This window comes from Carcharhinus amblyrhynchos, chromosome 31, assembly GCF_965287045.1.
Source record: "Carcharhinus amblyrhynchos chromosome 31, sCarAmb.v2.hapA, whole genome shotgun sequence".
NCBI lineage: Eukaryota > Metazoa > Chordata > Chondrichthyes > Carcharhiniformes > Carcharhinidae > Carcharhinus > Carcharhinus amblyrhynchos.
In genome coordinates this window covers 8,906,733-8,924,561 of record NC_137354.1, presented here as the reverse complement: position 1 = coordinate 8,924,561, position 17,829 = coordinate 8,906,733, and the positions used below count along the sequence as shown (strand labels likewise).

General features: G+C 47.1%; 1 protein-coding gene across 5 annotated transcripts in view; it reads left to right on the top strand.

The window, feature by feature from the left end:
• camk2g2 (calcium/calmodulin-dependent protein kinase (CaM kinase) II gamma 2) overlaps window positions 1-17,829 on the top strand; it is a 409,466-nt gene that overhangs the window by 253,711 nt on the left and 137,926 nt on the right. For all 5 annotated transcript variants that reach the window (XM_080215915.1, XM_080215910.1, XM_080215911.1 and 2 more), the window contains exon 5: window positions 10,613-10,678. In XM_080215915.1, coding sequence (XP_080072041.1) covers window positions 10,613-10,678 — 66 coding nt within the window. The remainder of the gene's footprint in view (window positions 1-10,612; window positions 10,679-17,829) is intronic.

Here is a 17,829-nt window from a genome sequence, read left to right as displayed (position 1 = left end):
GAAATGTAATGGACTTTAAACTGTTGGGTGGAAGCTTACCGTATTTTTTCCAATGTTAGTCTCAGACTGAAAACCAGTGCGTAGCCTTCCATTCGCATGGGCCAGTTTTCCCTGCAGGGAAAAGCTGACGCAAAGGCCTATTTCCTGGGCACCTCTGAGTGAAGGTATGAGTGGGCGGGGATAACACCCTGCTCCGGCAGCACTGGGTCTGATGGAGCCACCGCCATCCCCCCCACCAACCCCAGCATCCACCACGATTGAGGTACCGGGGCTCCCCCCCCCCAGCCCACCCCCGACACTCGTCGAGAGGGGTCCACCCACCAACCGTGGAATTACCGCCAGTGTCTCTCACCCCCACTCCCCCCATGTCTGCAAATTTCTATATCTTGCTTCACCCTCTCCCTGTCTCTATCTGCGGATCTTGATACCAAAAAGGTGGAGAAGAGTGGATCAGATTAAATTCTCAATTCTGCTCCAGACCTCCTCGTACTTTCTCAGTTTGTGCGGAGAGTTGGACCTTCGAACGGTTTGAGTAGTTGCCCTGTGATAGTGTGGCTGGCAGCATCTTATTACAAAAGCTTTCCTCCTCCGTTCTGTTCCTCATTGACTTCTGCCAAATGAAGCACTTTTAATCAGTGTTTCCATGTTAACCAGTTAACAACCATTTAGTCATGGCAACCTGCTGCTTTGTGATATCTGACCTACAGTTACATTTGAGGTGTTTGGCCTTTAGTTCAGTTTAGTTTACTGTATTAGTGTCACAAGTAAGCCTTACATTAGCATTGAAATGAAGTTACTGTGAAAATCTCCTAGGTGCCACACTCCAGTGTCTGAGGGAGAATTTTTGATTTGAATTGATTTATTATTGTCACATATATTAGCATACAGTGAAAAGTACTGTTCCTTGCATGCTATACAGGCAAAGCATACCGTTCATAGAGAAGGAAAGGAGAGAGTGCAGAATGTAGGGTTATGGTCATAGCTAGGTTGTAGAGAAAGATCAACTTAATGCAAGGTAAGTCCATTCAAAAGTTTGATGGCAGCAGGGAAGAAGTTGTTCTTGAGTTGGTTGGTACATGACCTCAGATTTTTGTATCTTTTTACCGAAGGAAGAAGGTGGAAGAGAGACTGTCCGAGCTGCGTGGGGCCCTTATTATGTTGGCTGCTTTACTGAGGCAGCAGGAATTGTAGAAAGAGTCAGTGGATGGGAGGCTGGTTTGCGTGATGGATTGGGCTACATTTTGCGACCTTTTGTAGTTCCTTGCGGTCTTGGGCAGAGTAGGAGCCATGCCAAGGTGTGATACAACCAGAAAGAATGCTTTCTATGGTGCACCTGTAAAGGTTTAGCACCTAACCAGCACGTCTTTCAGACTGTGGGAGGAAACTGGAGCACCTGGAGGAAACCTACACAGACACGGGGAAAACATGCGAGCTCCACATAGACAGTGACCCAAGCTGGGAATCAAACCTGGGTTCCTGGCACTGTGAGGCAGCAGTGTTAATCACTGTGCCACTGTGTCACTCTCACACTGTTAATATGCATTTCCTGCACTTATCAGGAAATCCATAGGATCAAGGAGACTTGTTGTCAGAGTTTAAGATGGCTGATGAGAAGAAACCAACATTGAAACCAGCTCCCAAGAAGGGAGCGAAGAAAGTGATGAAGAAACTGGTAACAAAGGGCGGGAAGAAGCGGTGAAGATCGAGAAAGGAGAGTTAGTCCATCTACATCTACAAAGTGATGAAGCAGGTTCACCCCGACACCGGCATCTCCTCCAAGGCCATGAGCATCATGAACTCATTCATGAACGATACTTTCAAGCGCATTGTGGATGAGGCTTCCCGTTTGGCCCATTACAACACGTGCAGCACCATCAGCTCCTGGGCGATCCAGACCGCCGTGCGCCCGCTGCTGCCCGGGGAACTGGCCAAGCACACTGTGTCGGAAGGGGACAAAGGCAGTGACCAAGTACACCAGCTCCAAGTAAAACTCCCTCAGAGTTTAATCTCTTTGGAGTCTGTTGCTGCTGAGCTGGTTTCTGCAGTAGAGGTTGGGTACTTTTGCCATCAGCATACACAGAGTTAAGGAGATTGGCAGAAAAACCGCAGGCATGATGAGAATAAATGTTTCCTGACAGTGAGTTTTAATTGGGAGTGCACAGCCTGGAAGCAGTTTCAGTGGTGACTTTGAAAAGGACACGGGAAGAAACAATCTGAAGGGAAAATGGTGAGCAAGTGGGGTAACTCTGCTGAAGAGCTGGCAGCCACACTGTGGGCTGAATGGCCTCCTTCTGTTATTAATTATTGTTTCTGTTCATCATTTCTCCCACAAAGATACCAACCTCACACTTGAATATTCTGTGTATGTTCCTTGGGGGGGTTCCCCCAGCATCTCGAATTTGACCTGTTCTTCATGCTTAGGCTCGTGCAGGGTCAGTTTGGGGGGTACCAGGTCCGTGCCCCTCAACCCATGACCTGCCCCAGGAACATTCCCACTCGATGGAGGCCAGCCTAGGCCTCAGGATGTCCCCAGTGTGCTTCACATTACAGTCAAGTGCTCTCTGAAGCGCAGTCATTGTTGATATGTAGGAAGCACAGTGGCCAATTGGTGCGCAGCAAGATCAGATGGTGTCCAGATAGCCCTGCCTCTATCAGATGTTGGCTGAGGGACAAATGTAAGGCACGGTACTGGATTAGAATGCCCCACTTCCCTCACCCTCCTGCAAAAGAATGCTGTGTGGCCTCTTACTCCTACCTGAGAGACAAGAGAGTTGTATTTTATCCAAACGTGGGCACCTCGGACACTGTCTGCTCCCCCTCAGTGCTACATTGGAGTGCCAGCCTAGATCCGGTGTTCGGGTTTCTGGAGCACCCCAAACGCTGATTTGAGAATGCACCACATTGAGCTGTGGAGGTTATTACTTCTTGAGAAGGACGGCCCATGAATATGTACCCCTGTCCTCCCCCACCCCCTCAGCAGCACTGAGGATTGAGGGTGCACCACAGTGAAGCTCTGTGTTAAAAGGGGAGAATTAAGGGATGTGAGGCGTGAGCAATGTGCCAAGTGGCTCCCTTCTCAACCTCACCTTTCTTTTCAATCATTGGGAAGCTCCCTAAACAGGAACCACATATCAGTATCTTTAGAGGTTTCACTGGGGACTGGAACCTTGCTCAATGGGAGCATGGATCCACGAACCTTGGTCGACAGGACGTCAGGTGCCTTGCTCCCTTTGCTCAATTCAATGACACATGCCCGCGCTGAGCAAAGGGGTGGCCCAGTGGCGAGCACTAGCACTGCTGGCGCACAGCGCCAGGGACCCGGGTTCAATTCCAGCAGTCAGTCACTGTCTGTGTGGAGTTTGTACAGCCTCCCCATGTCTGTGTGGGTTTCCTCCAGGTGCTCCGATTTCCTCCCACAGCCCAAGGCTGTGCAGGTTTGGTAGATTTGCTTGGCTCATAGTGCCAGGGACCCAGGTTCAATTCCCAGCTTGGGTTGCTGTTTGTGTGCAGTTTGCACATTCTCCCCGTGTCTGTGTGAGTTTCTTCCAGGTGCTCCGGTTTCCTCGAACAGTCCAAAGATGTGCAGGTTAGGTGGATTGGCCATGCTAAATTGACCCTTAGTATCAGGGAGACTAGCTAGGGTAAATGCGTGGGGTTATGAGTAGAGGGCTGAGTGGGATTGTGGTCGGTGCAGACTCGATGGGCTGAATGGTCTCTTTCTGCACTGTAGTATTGTATGAAACCTTAATGGAGAAACTATAGCGTAGTGCTGTCATGATGCATTGTGTTTGAACAGGAACTGGATTAAACCTTTGACTGACCACAAACAGGTTGCTTGCAACTATGGGAAACAAAGTATCTTTTTAATACTGTTGGGTTTACCGTGCTGAGAAAAACATTTACTCAGCTCTTTGAGTATGCCTGTGGAAGAACAATGTAGCAAAAACAGGCCAGTGCCCCTTCGGTAGACGCTGTACTCTGCACGTTGTGACGGCAAGCTCGTTCGAGACAGCAAATCATAAATACAACCCGGTTTTGCTGATTGCTCTTGTTGTCCTCCTCGTTATCTACGGGACGTTCTGTGGCCTTACTTCGTGCGCAGTGTGACGCTCCCTTTCGAGAAATGTTCAGGGATTGCAGGTAGGACCATAAGATAACAAGATTAAGATGCAAGATAAATAAAGGCTATTTTTAAGTGGCCTAGGCAACCGAAAGAGGGGAAGAAACACACACAACAGTGGTATCAAAGGATTCAATCTGCCAGCACGGAGAGAAGAGGGACTGTTGGAATTTTCTCCCTCAAATTCTCCCAGGGTGTCTCAGACACACCATAAATAGTCATTGGAGCAGGCACTGAAATTTCATAAATCATTCTGCTAACTCTAATGTCAATCTAATGGAGAAAGGGATCTATTTAAAGTACATTTCCCTCCCTTCACATTCCTGTTAATGAATATAACTGTTTTTCATCCACTCAACAAGAACTGGGAACTTGTTGACTGCGTTAACAGGGGCACATTAAACACACTGATGTGACTGATCTTGGTCCATATTGTGACAGGGGCTTTAAAGCATTCAAAATAAACAGATTCAGCTCCATCAAAGAGCAACTTACAAATATATTAAACTCTCATGAGTCACACTCTCTTGGCCTCCTTTTGACTTTCTTCACTTGGGTATAAGTTGGCCAGGAGTAAATCCAACAAGGAATATAGGTCAAACCTCTCTTCCCAAAGAGTGAATGTCAGAATGAATGCAGGCAGTTGAAGTGAAGATATCGCAGATTCTAGAATCCCTACAGTGCAAAAAGAAGCCATTTGGCCCATCAAGCCTACACTGACAACAATTCCACCCAGGCCCTATCTGCATAACCCCATGCATTTACCTTAGCTGACATTAAGGGGCAGTTTAGCACGGCCAATCTACTTAACCTGCACATCTTTGAACTGTGGGAGGAAACCGGAGCACCCGGAGGAAACCCACGCAGACACAGGGAGAATGTGCAAACTCTATACAGACAGTGACCCAAGCCAGGAATCGAACCCGGATCCTTGGCGCTGCGAGGCAACAATGTTAACCACTGCGCCGCCCCAACTTGAAGGGTTATTGGCTGTAGCCTCATTCCTACCCTTGCCTCAAGCCGATTGTAATAAAACCGACACTAATTGAATCATCTATCGTGCAAAAGAAGTTCATTCAACCCATCTGCAAGTCCCACTCCGGCAGCATTTCCTTTGATACCTGCATTTTCTGGCCTAGATTGAGCCTGCCTCCATCAATCTTTCAGGCAGTGCATTCTAGATCCTCACCACTGGCTGCACTTAAAGAAAAGCTTTCTCCTTTCATCACCTATAATTCTTGAACCTGTTCCTCCCCCCAACTTTTCAACTTTTCCAACAATGGGAACAGTTTCTCTCTCTCTATTCTGTCTAGATCCTTTGTGATTTTGAGCGTCTCCATCAAGTCCCCTCTCCAGGGAGAGCAACCCGGTTTCTCCAATTTATCCACATAACTGAAGTCCTTCACACCTGGAAACATTCTTGCAGATCTTCTCTGCGCCCTGTCCAAAGCTTCAGAAAGTGCAGTGCCTAGAATTGGATACGATGCTCCAGTTGGGGCTGAACCGATGTTTCTTAAAGTGTTTATGATAATGTCCTTGTTTTTGATCTCTTTAAGACCCTATAAAATCCAGGATCCCATATGCCTTTGTCTGCTTTCTCAACCTGCCTTTCATCTTCAGTGATTTGTGTACGTATCTCCACAGGTCTCTCTGATTTGATTTATTATTGTCATATGTATTAATATACAGTGAAAAGTATTGTTTCTTTCATGCTATAGACATGATATACCATATATAAGGAAGGAGAGGGAGTGCAGAATGTAGTGGTACAGTCATAGCTAGGGTGTGAAAAAAGATCAACTTAGTGTAAGGTAGGTCCATTCAAAAGTCTGATGGCAGCAGGGAAGAAGCTGTTCTTGAGTCGGTTGATACATGAGCTCAGACTTTTGTCTCTTTTGCCTGATGGAAGAAGGTGGAAGAAAGTGCGTGGGGACCTGAATTATGCTGGCTGCTTTCCTGAGGCAGCGGGAAGTGTAGACAAAGTCAGTGGATGGGAGGCTGGTTTGCGTGATTGACTGGGTTTCATTCATGACCGTTTGTCGTTTCTTGCTGTCTTGGGCAGAGCAGGAGCCATACCAAGCTATGATGCATTTGGAAAGGATGCTTTCTATGGTGCATCTGTAAAAGTTAGTGAGAGTCGTAGTGGACTCTCTGTTCCTGAATCCATTTTAGAATTCTTCCTTTTATCTTATGTTGACTGCTGGGACCAGAGTGTTGGCGAATCGAGTAAAGAGGACTGTAGACAGGGCTTTAAACTAATTAGGGGGGGGGAGGGTGCGAGGGTAGGTGACGCTACGAGGTCTAAGGTTAAGGATAGGGTACAGGTAAGGGAAGAGGCCGAGGATGTCCCAAGTGGTGGCGTTACGGCAAATAGGGTCCAGGTGAAGGCTGGGATGAAAGCGCTTTATCTGAATGCACGAAGCATTCGGAATAAAGTGGATGAGCTGGTGGCGCAGATCGACACAAATGGATACGATCTGGTGGCCATTACAGAGACGTGGCTGCAAGGTGACAGGGACTGGGAGATGAATGTACAGGGCTATCAAGTGTTTAGGAAGGATAGGCAGGAGGAAAGAGGGGGTGGCGTAGCTCTGCTGATTAAGGATAGTATCAAGGTGGTAGCAAGGGATGATATCGGAGCCAAAGAGCAGAACGTGGAATCGTTGTGGGTGGAGATTAGGAACAGCAAAGGGAGGAAGACGCTGGTGGGTGTCGTCTATAGGCCCCCGAATAATGATCTGGAGGTGGGGCGGGCTGTTAACGCGCAAATAAGTGCGGCGTGCAGGAATGGGACGGCCGTAGTTATGGGAGATTTCAATCTGCATATTGATTGGTCGACCCATGTTGGACGCGGTGGGCTCGAGGAGGAGTTCTTGGAATGCTGCCGGGATAATTTCCTTGAACAGTGTGTGTTGGAGCCGACGAGGGAGCGAGCTATCTTGGATCTGGTGCTATGTAATGAGGCGGGTAGAATTAGGGACCTTGCGGTGAAGGATCCTCTTGGAGAGAGTGATCATTGTATGGTGGAGTTTCTGGTGCAGATGGAGGAGGAGAAAGTGGGTTCCCGGACACGCGTCCTTTGTTTGAATAGAGGGGAGTATGGTAGGATGAGAGAAGAATTGGCGAATGTGGACTGGGGGAGTGCGTTGGAAGGTAGGTCTGCTGAGGAGCAGTGGAGGATCTTTAAGGAGATCTTTCTTGGTGCTCAGCAGAAATTTATTCCGATGGTTAAAAAGGACAGTAGGAAGAGAGGTAATAAGCCGTGGATAACGAAGGAGGTGAAGGAAAGTGTTAAATTAAAAGCGGAGGAATTTAGAGTAGCTAAGAGCAGTGGGCGAGAAGAGGATTGGGAAAGGTTTAAATGTCAACAAAGATTGACAAAGAAGTTGATAAAGGAGGGTAGGAGAAGCTATGAGGCTGGGCTAGCACTTAATATAAAAAAGGATAGCAAGAGTTTTTATAAATATATAAAAAGGAAGAGGCTGGCTAGGGTGAACGTTGGTCCTTTAGAGGATGAGAAAGGGGACCTAGTGGTAGGGGATGGGGATATGGCTAAGGTCTTGAATAACTTTTTTGTTTCTGTCTTCACGGAGGAGGACGTGAATAATTTGCCGGGTGTTAGCGATGGAAAGGTGGTAGGAATGGAGGGTCTTAATGACATTACTGTTACTAGAGAGGTGGTGCTCGACAGACTGGAGGGGCTGATTGTGGACAAGTCCCCAGGACCGGATGGAATGCATCCGAGGGTTCTGAAAGAAATGGCGGAGGTGATAGTGGATGCCTTGGTGGTTATTTTCCAGACGTCGCTGGATTCCGGGGAAGTGCCGGAAGATTGGAAAACGGCTAATGTTACGCCGTTGTTTAAGAAGGGTGCCAGGCAAAAGGCGGGGAATTATAGGCCGGTTAGTTTAACGTCTGTGGTAGGTAAAATGTTAGAATCCGTCATTAAGGAGGAAATTGCGAGGCATCTTGAAGGGAATTGCTTGATAGGGCGGACGCAACACGGTTTCATTAAAGGGAAGTCGTGTCTGACAAATTTACTGGAGTTCTATGAGGATGTGTCTAGGGCAGTGGATAGAGGAGAGCCGGTGGATGTGGTCTTTCTGGATTTTCAGAAGGCGTTTGACAAGGTACCTCACAAGAGGTTATTGCAGAAGGTCAGGGGACATGGAGTTGGGGGTAGGGTGTTAGCGTGGATAGAGGATTGGTTGTCAAATAGGAGGCAGAGAGTGGGGGTCAATGGGTGCTATTCGGATTGGCGGTTGGTGACTAGTGGGGTGCCCCAGGGGTCGGTGCTGGGGCCTCAGCTATTTACCATTTATATAGATGATCTGGAGGAGGGAACCGAGTGCAGGGTGTCGAAATTTGCTGATGACACCAAGATTGGGGGAAAGGCAAATTGTGCGGAGGGTGTGGAGAGTCTTCAGAAGGATCTAGATAGGCTGGGCGAATGGGCCAGGAAATGGCAAATGGAATTTAATGTTGGCAAGTGTGAGGTGGTCCACTTTGGTAGGAAGAATGGTAGGAAGGACTATTACTTACGTGGCGAAAAACTGCAGCAGGCGACGGTGCAGAGGGACCTCGGGGTCCTTGTGCATGAGTCGCAAAAACCCAGCTTGCAGGTGCAGCAGGTGGTCAGGAAGGCGAATGGGATGCTGGCCTTCATAGCGAGGGGGATTGAATATAAAAGTAGGGAGGTCTTGCTGCAGCTGTACAGGGCATTGGTGAGGCCGCAGCTGGAGTACTGTGTGCAGTTTTGGGCGCCGCACCTGCGCAAGGATATTTTGGCCCTGGAGGGAGTGCAGAGGAGGTTTACTAGGCTGATACCGGAGTTGAGGGGATTGAGCTATGAGGAGAGGCTGAATAAACTAGGCTTGTACTCGTTGGAGTTTAGAAGAATGAGGGGAGATCTCATTGAGACGTATAAGATGATGAATGGGTTGGATAGGATAGAGGTGGAGAGACTCTTCCCGCTCAAAAAAGACAGTAGGACTAGGGGGCACAGCCTCAAGATAAAGGGGAGGCGGTTTAGAACGGAGTTGAGGAGGAACTTCTTCACTCAAAGGGTGGTGAATCTCTGGAATTCTCTGCCCGTTGAAGTGGTGGAGGCTGCCTCGCTAAATATTTTTAAGAAGCGGGTTGATGGGTTCTTGATAAGAGAGGGGATTAAGGGTTATGGGGAGAGGGCGGGAAAGTGGAACTGAGCCACAACAGATCAGCCATGATCTTATTGAATGGCGGGGCAGGCTCGAGGGGCTAGATGGCCTACTCCTGCTCCTATTTCTTATGTTCTTATGTTTCATTTTTCTTTACGTATCACCAATGTGCAGGTCCATATGTTTAATTACATCTGTCCATGTCCATTAAGTTGTCTATGTCCTCTTGAAGTCTTCTCACCATCCTCCTCCCAGTTCCCCAACACTTCCAAATGTGTGTCAGCTGCAAATTTTGAAGTTGTGCCCCGGCGCAACCATTCACCAACTTCGCAACCATTCACTCCGTCTACACTTCCCGCTGCCTCGGCAAAGCAGCCAGCATAATTAAAGACCCCATGCACCCCAGACATTCTCTCTTTCACCTCCTCCCGTCAGGAAAAAGATAAAAGTCTGAGGTCACGTACCAAGAACAGCTTCTTCCCTGCTGCCATCAGACTTTTGAATGGACCTACTTTGCATTAAGTTGATCTCTCTCTACACCCTAGCTATGACTTAACACCACATTCTGCACTTTCTCCTTTCCTTCTCTGTGAATGGTACGCTTTGCCTGTATAGTGCACAAGAAACAATACTTTCCACTGTATGCTAATACATACGACAATATCAAATCAAAGTGTTAATGTCGGTGCTGTTCCCTGGGAACCCCCACTATACATCTTCCCTGTCCAACACTCCCCTTGTTCCCTATCACTTGGCTAACCTTTTTTTTAATGCCCAGTGTTTTCCGTAACAAACTATGAATCTGAGAAGGATTTCTTTGTGTGTGTGTGTGTGTGTGTGTGTGTGTGTGTGTGTGTGTGTGTGTGTGTGTGTGTATATCTAATGAATAATATGTTCTCATCCTTACGAATACAAAGGCTGTGCTAGCTTGTGATTCGCTTGTTGTAATAGAGTGCACATAATGTTCAGTGAAGTGATTTTGTCGAGGCGAACTTCAATTCTCTAAATTATTATGAGACATGATTGAGCATTGAAACCCTATTTTACCTTGGCCTTGAGAGCAATCAGTAATATTGCTGCAGAAAATACATCTCGCCTGGCACTCGGCTATGAGTGACTGGGGCTGAATAAGCTGAGGAAGTTGGTGATCCTTGCCACGAATGCTTGATTAACGAGACGGCTGAAGCCAGCCAGATAATTGCTTCGGAGAGCTCGAGAGACAATTGAGAGTGTGTGGGAAGGATCTCTACCAGTGCGACTAGCCAGGTATAATCACCGGGCACCTCTGATTACTGCTTTCCACCTTTAACGTCTGTGTTTTGATTTTAATTTGTAGGGTCACCGGGGGAGAGCTTTTTGAAGACATTGTTGCCAGGGAATACTACAGTGAAGCAGATGCAAGGTAGGTAGCCAAAACAGGAGGTTGGGCTCGAACGATGTCTTTCCTTTTGTTATTGATGCGAGCTAAACAGGAAGTGAAGACAATTTGATGGCGACATCAAACTTTCCAAACCGAGGTAAATGTCTGATGAGCTGGTTCACTGTGAAGTGCAAAGATTGGCTCAAATTGGAGGTTGAAAGTTGGCGCAACGCTTTGTCGTACATGTTGCCTCTTCGTTACGTGCTACACACAAAGTGGTCTTTCTCCAATATTTAAATAGCCCTCCTTCAAGGATCGGCCATGATCAAAATGAATGGCGGAGCAGGCTTGAGAATAGAACGGGGCGGCATGGACAAGTTGGGCTGAAGGGCCTGTTTCCATGTTGTGAACTTCTGTGATGACAAAGGGCTGGATGGCCTACTACTTGTCAAGGTTGCTCTTTTGAAAAGGTCATGCCTGGAACTCAGAGGTACGGCTATCTATGTTTCTCCACACCTGGTATTCCTGTCAGTTGTCGAAGGGCAGAATTCAGTGTGAGGCTGGCAGAGTGTAAGTACGTTCCACAGCCCTGTCAGTATGGCTGCCACTTCTGGTTGAGCATATTTTTGGAGGTTTGATCCTGTGACGTCCTGCCGCTGACTGACCACCCCCACACTCTTACCATTGGCCACCTTTGTGATACATCGTATCCCAACACCAATCAGAAAGCAAAGAGGCTCTTCCTTTTCTGATTGGTTGATTCTTGGTCATCAGTCAAGCAGTCCTGTTTCCCCAACTCCATTCTTTTTAAAACATAGGTTGTGCAAAGAAACCTGAAAGAAAATCACTCCCAATCATAGAATCCCTACAGTAGGAGACCATTTGGCCCTTCGAATCTTCACAGACTCTCCAAAAGACATCTTACCCAGGCCCTATCCCCAAAACCCCATATATTTACCAAGACTAATCCATCCAACCTACACATCTTGGGACACAAAGGGACAGTTTGGCATGTCCAACCCACCTAACCAGTACATGTTTGGACACTGGGGGGCAATTTAGTATGGCCAATCCCACAACCTGCATATCTTTGGACACTAGGGCAGTTTGGCATAGTCAATCCACCTAACTAGCACATCTTTGGACACCAAAGGGCAATTTAGCATGGCCAATCCCCTTTACCTGCACCAATGTGGCCACCAAGGGGCAATTTAGCATGGCTAATCCACCTAACATCTTTGGATGATTGGCAAAAACTGGAACACTTGGAGGAAACCCACGGGGAGACCGTCCTGAGATTTTTCCCTTCATTGTTTGCAAACATTTTAACTTCTTGACACTCCAGGGCAATCCCAGATGGTTGGGGACCCTACTCCTGAGCCACACTGATCCACTGAGGTGTGACCAGGTGTATTTCAATGGGGAGAACCTCCAGCAAGCTCTTCTTGCACGTGTTGTCCTTGCTTGAAAAAACCAGCCATGTAAAGACACCCACACAAGAGAAGCTTTGCCTATTAAGAGGGATAAACTAGGGGAGTAGGTGGGGAAAAAAGGGAGTCTTTATTTGCCACAACATGCACATTTAAAAAATAAACTGGAAACCTAGAGTGATTGCGGCACAGAGGTGGCCATTCGTTCCATCAAGTCTATGCCAGCTCTCTGTGGAACAATCCAGTCATTCCCGCTCCCCTGCCCTATCCCCGTGGCTCTGCAAGCTTATTACCTTTGACCTAATTTCCTTTTGAAATAATTGATTGTTTCCGATTCCACCACCTTCGTGGGCCATGAGGTCCAGGTCATCACTATTTGTTGCATAAAGTAGTTCTCAAATTCCCCCCTTAATCTCTTGCCCGAAACCTTAAATTGTCGAGTTTGCTTGGTCTTGTACCATCAGTAATAGGAGCTTTTTGTATCTGTCTAACTTATCAAAGAGGTGATGAGGCTGACGCTGGACTGGGGTGGGCATGGTAAGAAGTCTCACAACACCAGGTTAAAGTTCAACAGGTTTATTTGGAATCACAAACTTTTCGAAGTGCCGCTCCTTCATCAGCTGCCTCACCTGATGAAGGAGCTCTGAAGGCTCGCAGTTCCAAATAAACCTGTTGGACTTTAACCTGGTGCTGTGAGACTTCTTACTGCACCTTATCCAAACCTGTCCCGGTCTCTCTCACCTCTCTCAAATCCCCCCCTCAACCTCAGTTGCTCCCAGCAAGAGACACCATTTTGCCAATGTGACATAAAGCCAATAAAAGCAGAACACTGCAGATGCTGGGGATCTGAGGTAAAGATGGAAAATGCTGGAAAAACTCAGCAGGGTCTGGCAGATCCATGGAGGGAGAAGCAGAGTTAACAATTCGAATCCAATAGGAATCCTCTTCAGGACAGTGTCACCGTCTACAATTTGGACAGGATTCGAAACACTAACTCCCTCCACAGATGCTGCCGCACCTGCTGAGTTTATCCGGTATTTCCTATTTCTACGACGCGAGGTAAGATTGATTGGTCAACTTCGCTGGCCATGGATGCACCATCAGACAGAAGGATTAATCGGGAACGTGGTGCACGGTGGCACAGCGGTTAACACTGCTGCCTCAAGCACTAGGAACCCGGTTTAATTACTGGCTCGGGTGACTGTGCACATTCTCCCCATGTCTGCCTGGGTTTTCTCCGGGTGCTCCAGTTTCCACCCACAGTCCAAAGACGTGTGGGTTAGGTTGGTTGGCCATGCTAAATTGCTCCTTAGTGTCAGGGGAATTAGTTGGGTAAATATATGGGGTTATGGGGAAAGGACCTGAGCGGGATTGTAGTTGGTGCAGGCTCGATGGGCCGAATGGCCACCTTCTGCACTGTTGGGATTCTATGATTCTATTCTGTGAGGTGAAATCTTTGTGCTTATGGTATTGATCTTGGGAGTGTTTTATTCTTTACATCCCTCTGTCATATTCTTTCAGAATAAAACTGTGTATTCTTTCAACCCATACAATGCACCATGTCCAGCTAAGAAGGCTGCCCAGGTGGCAAACAGCCATCTCAGACAAGGACACTCTAGAACTGGCTATTGGAAGATGTGTAAGAAAGGCCTAGCTAAAGGCCGCAGTTGTTCTCTCTCAGGAGATAGCCTAACTCCTCCCAATGCACCAGGCGCCTTACTTCTTTCAAACTTCTTCCCTGTCCTAGCTTTGTTTTAAAAAGGATAATTAAATTTATTCTGTCACTCTTAAAATGGGCAGAAGGAGAAAGGCTCTTAAATCTGACCTCTGTGGTGCCTCATTAACTTTGTGATGAGTGAAAAGCAGCAATTATAAAATTAATAAATAATTTTAATATTAATTATTTCAGGCAACCACAAGAAGCTGCCAAGTGCAGACTAGATATTGTGGGAAACAATGAAAGCTGAGCAGGTGGCACGGTGGTTAGCACGGCTGCCTCACGGTGCCAGGGACCCAGGTTCGATTCCTGGCTCGGGTCACTGTCTGTGTGGAGTTTGCACATTCTCCCCATGTCTGCGTGGGTTTCCTCTGGGTGCTCCAGTTTCCTCCCACAGTCCAAAGATGTGCCGGTTTAGGTGGATTGGCTATGCTAAATTGCCCCTTAGTATCGGAGGGACTGGTGTCAGGGGGTTATGGGGATAGGGCCTGGGTGGGATTGTGGTCAGTGCAGAATCAATGGGCCGATGCATTGTATTCTAGAATCTTGAGCTTTATATTGCTGCAAGGACTAGGTTCTGGTTTATTCAGCTGAGATAAAGGTTGTCCAGTTTTGTTGTGCCTGCGGGCATCATCTTCTTGTGATATGCATCACCAGAGCGTGTGGGAGAAAGGCCCAGTGAATCTGCCCAATTCCTGAAGTGATCAAACCCGCCCCCCACTTCTCACCGCACTCCCTGTCCAAAGAAACCCGCCTTGAGGCTATGGACACCATCTTCCTCAGTTGTCCTTCACTGCTAACTTAATGCACAGCCCCTGTCGCTGCTTAGTTGAAAAAATATTTTGATCACAAATAAATGGGATTGGCAGCACTGTGGCACAGAATTCACGGGTGTGTGTGTGTGTAGGGGGTGGGTGTGTGTGTGTGTAGGGGGGTGTGTGTGTGTAGGGGGGTGTGTGTTTGTGTAGGGGGGTGTGTGCGCATGTTCTCAATCATAGGAGACAACATAGTGATAGCAAAATAATTAAAATCTTCAATGATTGGATGAGAGAATGACCATCCAGTCATGACACAGTGCTTAGGTTAGTTTGCATTACAGATCAAAAGTTGTTGTTGTGATATATGTATATTGGGTGTGTGCTGCCCTGGGGAGACAGAATCATACAGCACAGGATCAGGCCCTTCAGCCCACAAAGCCTGCACCAATGCATGGCTTCTATCCCTCTGTTTGCTTCCCATTTATGTGTCTATCTTGAATGTTGCCAATGTGCCTGTTTCCACCACCTCCATTGGCAGTGCACTCCAGGCACCCACCACCCTCTGTGGGAAAAACTTTCCCCACAAGTCACTCCTAAACCTACCACTTCTCACCTTAAACTTGTGCTCTCTTGTAGTCAAACCCTTCCACCCTGGGAAAAAGCCTCTGACTATCCACCCTATCTGTGCCTCTCATAATTATGTAGAGTTTTATCAGGCTGCCCCTCAGCCTCTATCTCTCCAGCGAAAACAATCCGAGTTTATCCAACCTCTCTTCATACGTAAAACCCTCCAGACCAGGCTACATCCTGACAAACCTCCTTTGCACCCTCTCTAAAGCATCAGTGTCTGGCAGTGGTGACCAGAACTGCCCGCAATATTCCAAGTGTGGGCTAAATAAAGTTTTATACAGCTGTAACATAACTTGGCCACTTTCATATTTGTCAACTCAAACCTTCAATAGAGAGCTCCCCTTGTTAAGTCTTCAAGGCTGACCACGTGATCCTTCTGCATCACGGTAATTATATGTAATAATTATGGACTCGGGTCGAAAGAGGGCAGTGTCGACTTTCGCAATATTCCTCCTTGGACAAGTATTTCCCCATTCCTTAAAAATCCGCAGCAATTGCAAACCGTGGTGCCAATCACAAGGTGGGACAAAAGTTCCAGGAACAAACTTAGTGACTGGAGCCATTTCCTCGGTCACAGGAGGCTTGGAGGATGAAGATAATAGGCCGTTGTTGAATGAGGGACTGTACTTCAAAGATGTGTGGGTTAGGTTGATTGACCGTGCTAAAATTGCTCCTTAGGGTCCTGAGATGTGTAGGTTACAGAGATGAGCGGATAAATATGTTGGGATATGGGAGTAGGGCCTGGGTGGGATTGTGGCTGGCGCAGACTCGATGGGCCGAATGGCCTCTTTCTGCACTGTAGGATTTCTATGATTACTATGATTACTCTCTGCACTGGTAACCAGTGGTTGTCGATTTAAAACAATTAGCAAAAGGGGGAAATGAGGACAAGGATTTGACATGGCGAGTTGTTAGGATCTGGAACTCATGACCTGAAAGGTTCGGGGAAGCTGATCCCATAACGAATTTCAAAAGGCAGACGGACGTGTTTTCAGTGAGGATGAATTTGTTGGGTCGAGGAAAAGTGAGACTAAATTTGACAGGCCTTTCAAAGAGCCCGATAGATCGAACGGCAACTTGCGGCGATTTGCTGATTCTAAGATTCTAATCCTCAGGGTCTTTTTAATGAGATATCATTGGAGTACGATGGTGTCCAAGTGAGCAGGGTTGGTGACAGCCTGTCAGAGTTACTGTCACTGCCACGTGAGATGTGAAGGTAGTTGATTTTGATTTTTCTTTCTGCCTCAGTGCCACAAATTGTTTCCCCACGTGCAGAATGTTTTGAAGTAATTGTAGTAAGTTTAAATGGAGACAATTCGATGGGGCTAAATTGCTGCCCAGTTTAGTAGCAGAGAACCATATCTGTTATCTATGAAGTCTTAGTGCATGAAGGTGCCAAAAGTACATAGTCTACATTTTGTAGGCTTATATCAGGTTTGCCCCTCAGCCTCTGTCTTCCCAGTGAGTTTATCCAGCCTCTCCTTGTATATAAAACCCCCCAGACCAGGCAACATTCAGCTAAACCTTCTTTGCGCCCTCTCCAAAGCATCCAGTCGTGTGGCAACCAGAACTGCACCCAATATTCCAAATGCGACCTAACTAAAATTTTGCACAGCTGTAACATAAAATAGAAAAACACTCTATTCGTGCTGTGTTTTTTTTTACATCCATGTTTGTGAGACTCCGTTCCGTTCCCCAACCAGGCAGTTTGGCTACCAGTCTGTTACTAAGCTTAGGCCCTTCAGTAGTGTTCAAGATGGAGCTGGCCTTAAAGGGCTCCAGGCTAATGGTGAGCAATGCCAATGGAGGGTAGGCAGAGGAAGGAACAGGCAAACACAGCTCTTTGGTTGACTTCAGGTTAACTGACTGGAGTTTGACGCAGTGTAGCCCGTGTAGAGATGTAGCACGAGTTACTTTAAATTGGGCTGTAATTCCTGTTTGTTATAATGGGAAGAGTATTTTGAGAATTGTTAACTTAGAGCAGCATTAGCTCCTTGTTACTGCTTTCTTTATTATAGTCTTCATTTTGAAATTCTGGTAAATATTACACCCTTGGAAATCTTAACTTTTTTTTTCAAGTGATTAAATCACTTGGTGTGACCCAGACCCAAGATATTATTGGCCCAAAGTATACAAATTTGTCAACAGATCTGGAAATGAAAGCAGCACAGAAGGCTAATTGGCACATTCATTGCCTCCTTGAAAGAGTTATTCAATTAGACCCACCCTCGCCCCACCCCACCCCACCCCTTTCCCCAAAAGCTCTCCATTAAAGTTTATTTATTAGTGTCACAAGTCGGTTTACGTTATCACTGCAATGAAGTTGCTGTGAAAATCCCCGAGTCACCACACTCCGGTGCCTGTTTGGGTACACTGAGAGAGAATTTAGCACGGCCAGTGCACCTAACCAGCACGTCTTTTGGACCGTGGGAAGAAACCGGAGCACCCGGAGGAAACCCACATGGGGAGAACGTGCAGACTTCGCACTAGACAGTGACCCAAGCCGGGGATTGAACCCAGGTCTCTGGCTCTGTGAGGCAGCAGCGCTAACCACTGTGCCACCCATTTCCAGTCCACTGAGGGTGATCGAAGCAGTTTCAATCCTTTCAGTCACTGCTTTGCACATTTTAACTCCCCGAATAAAAAAAAATTCTCCAC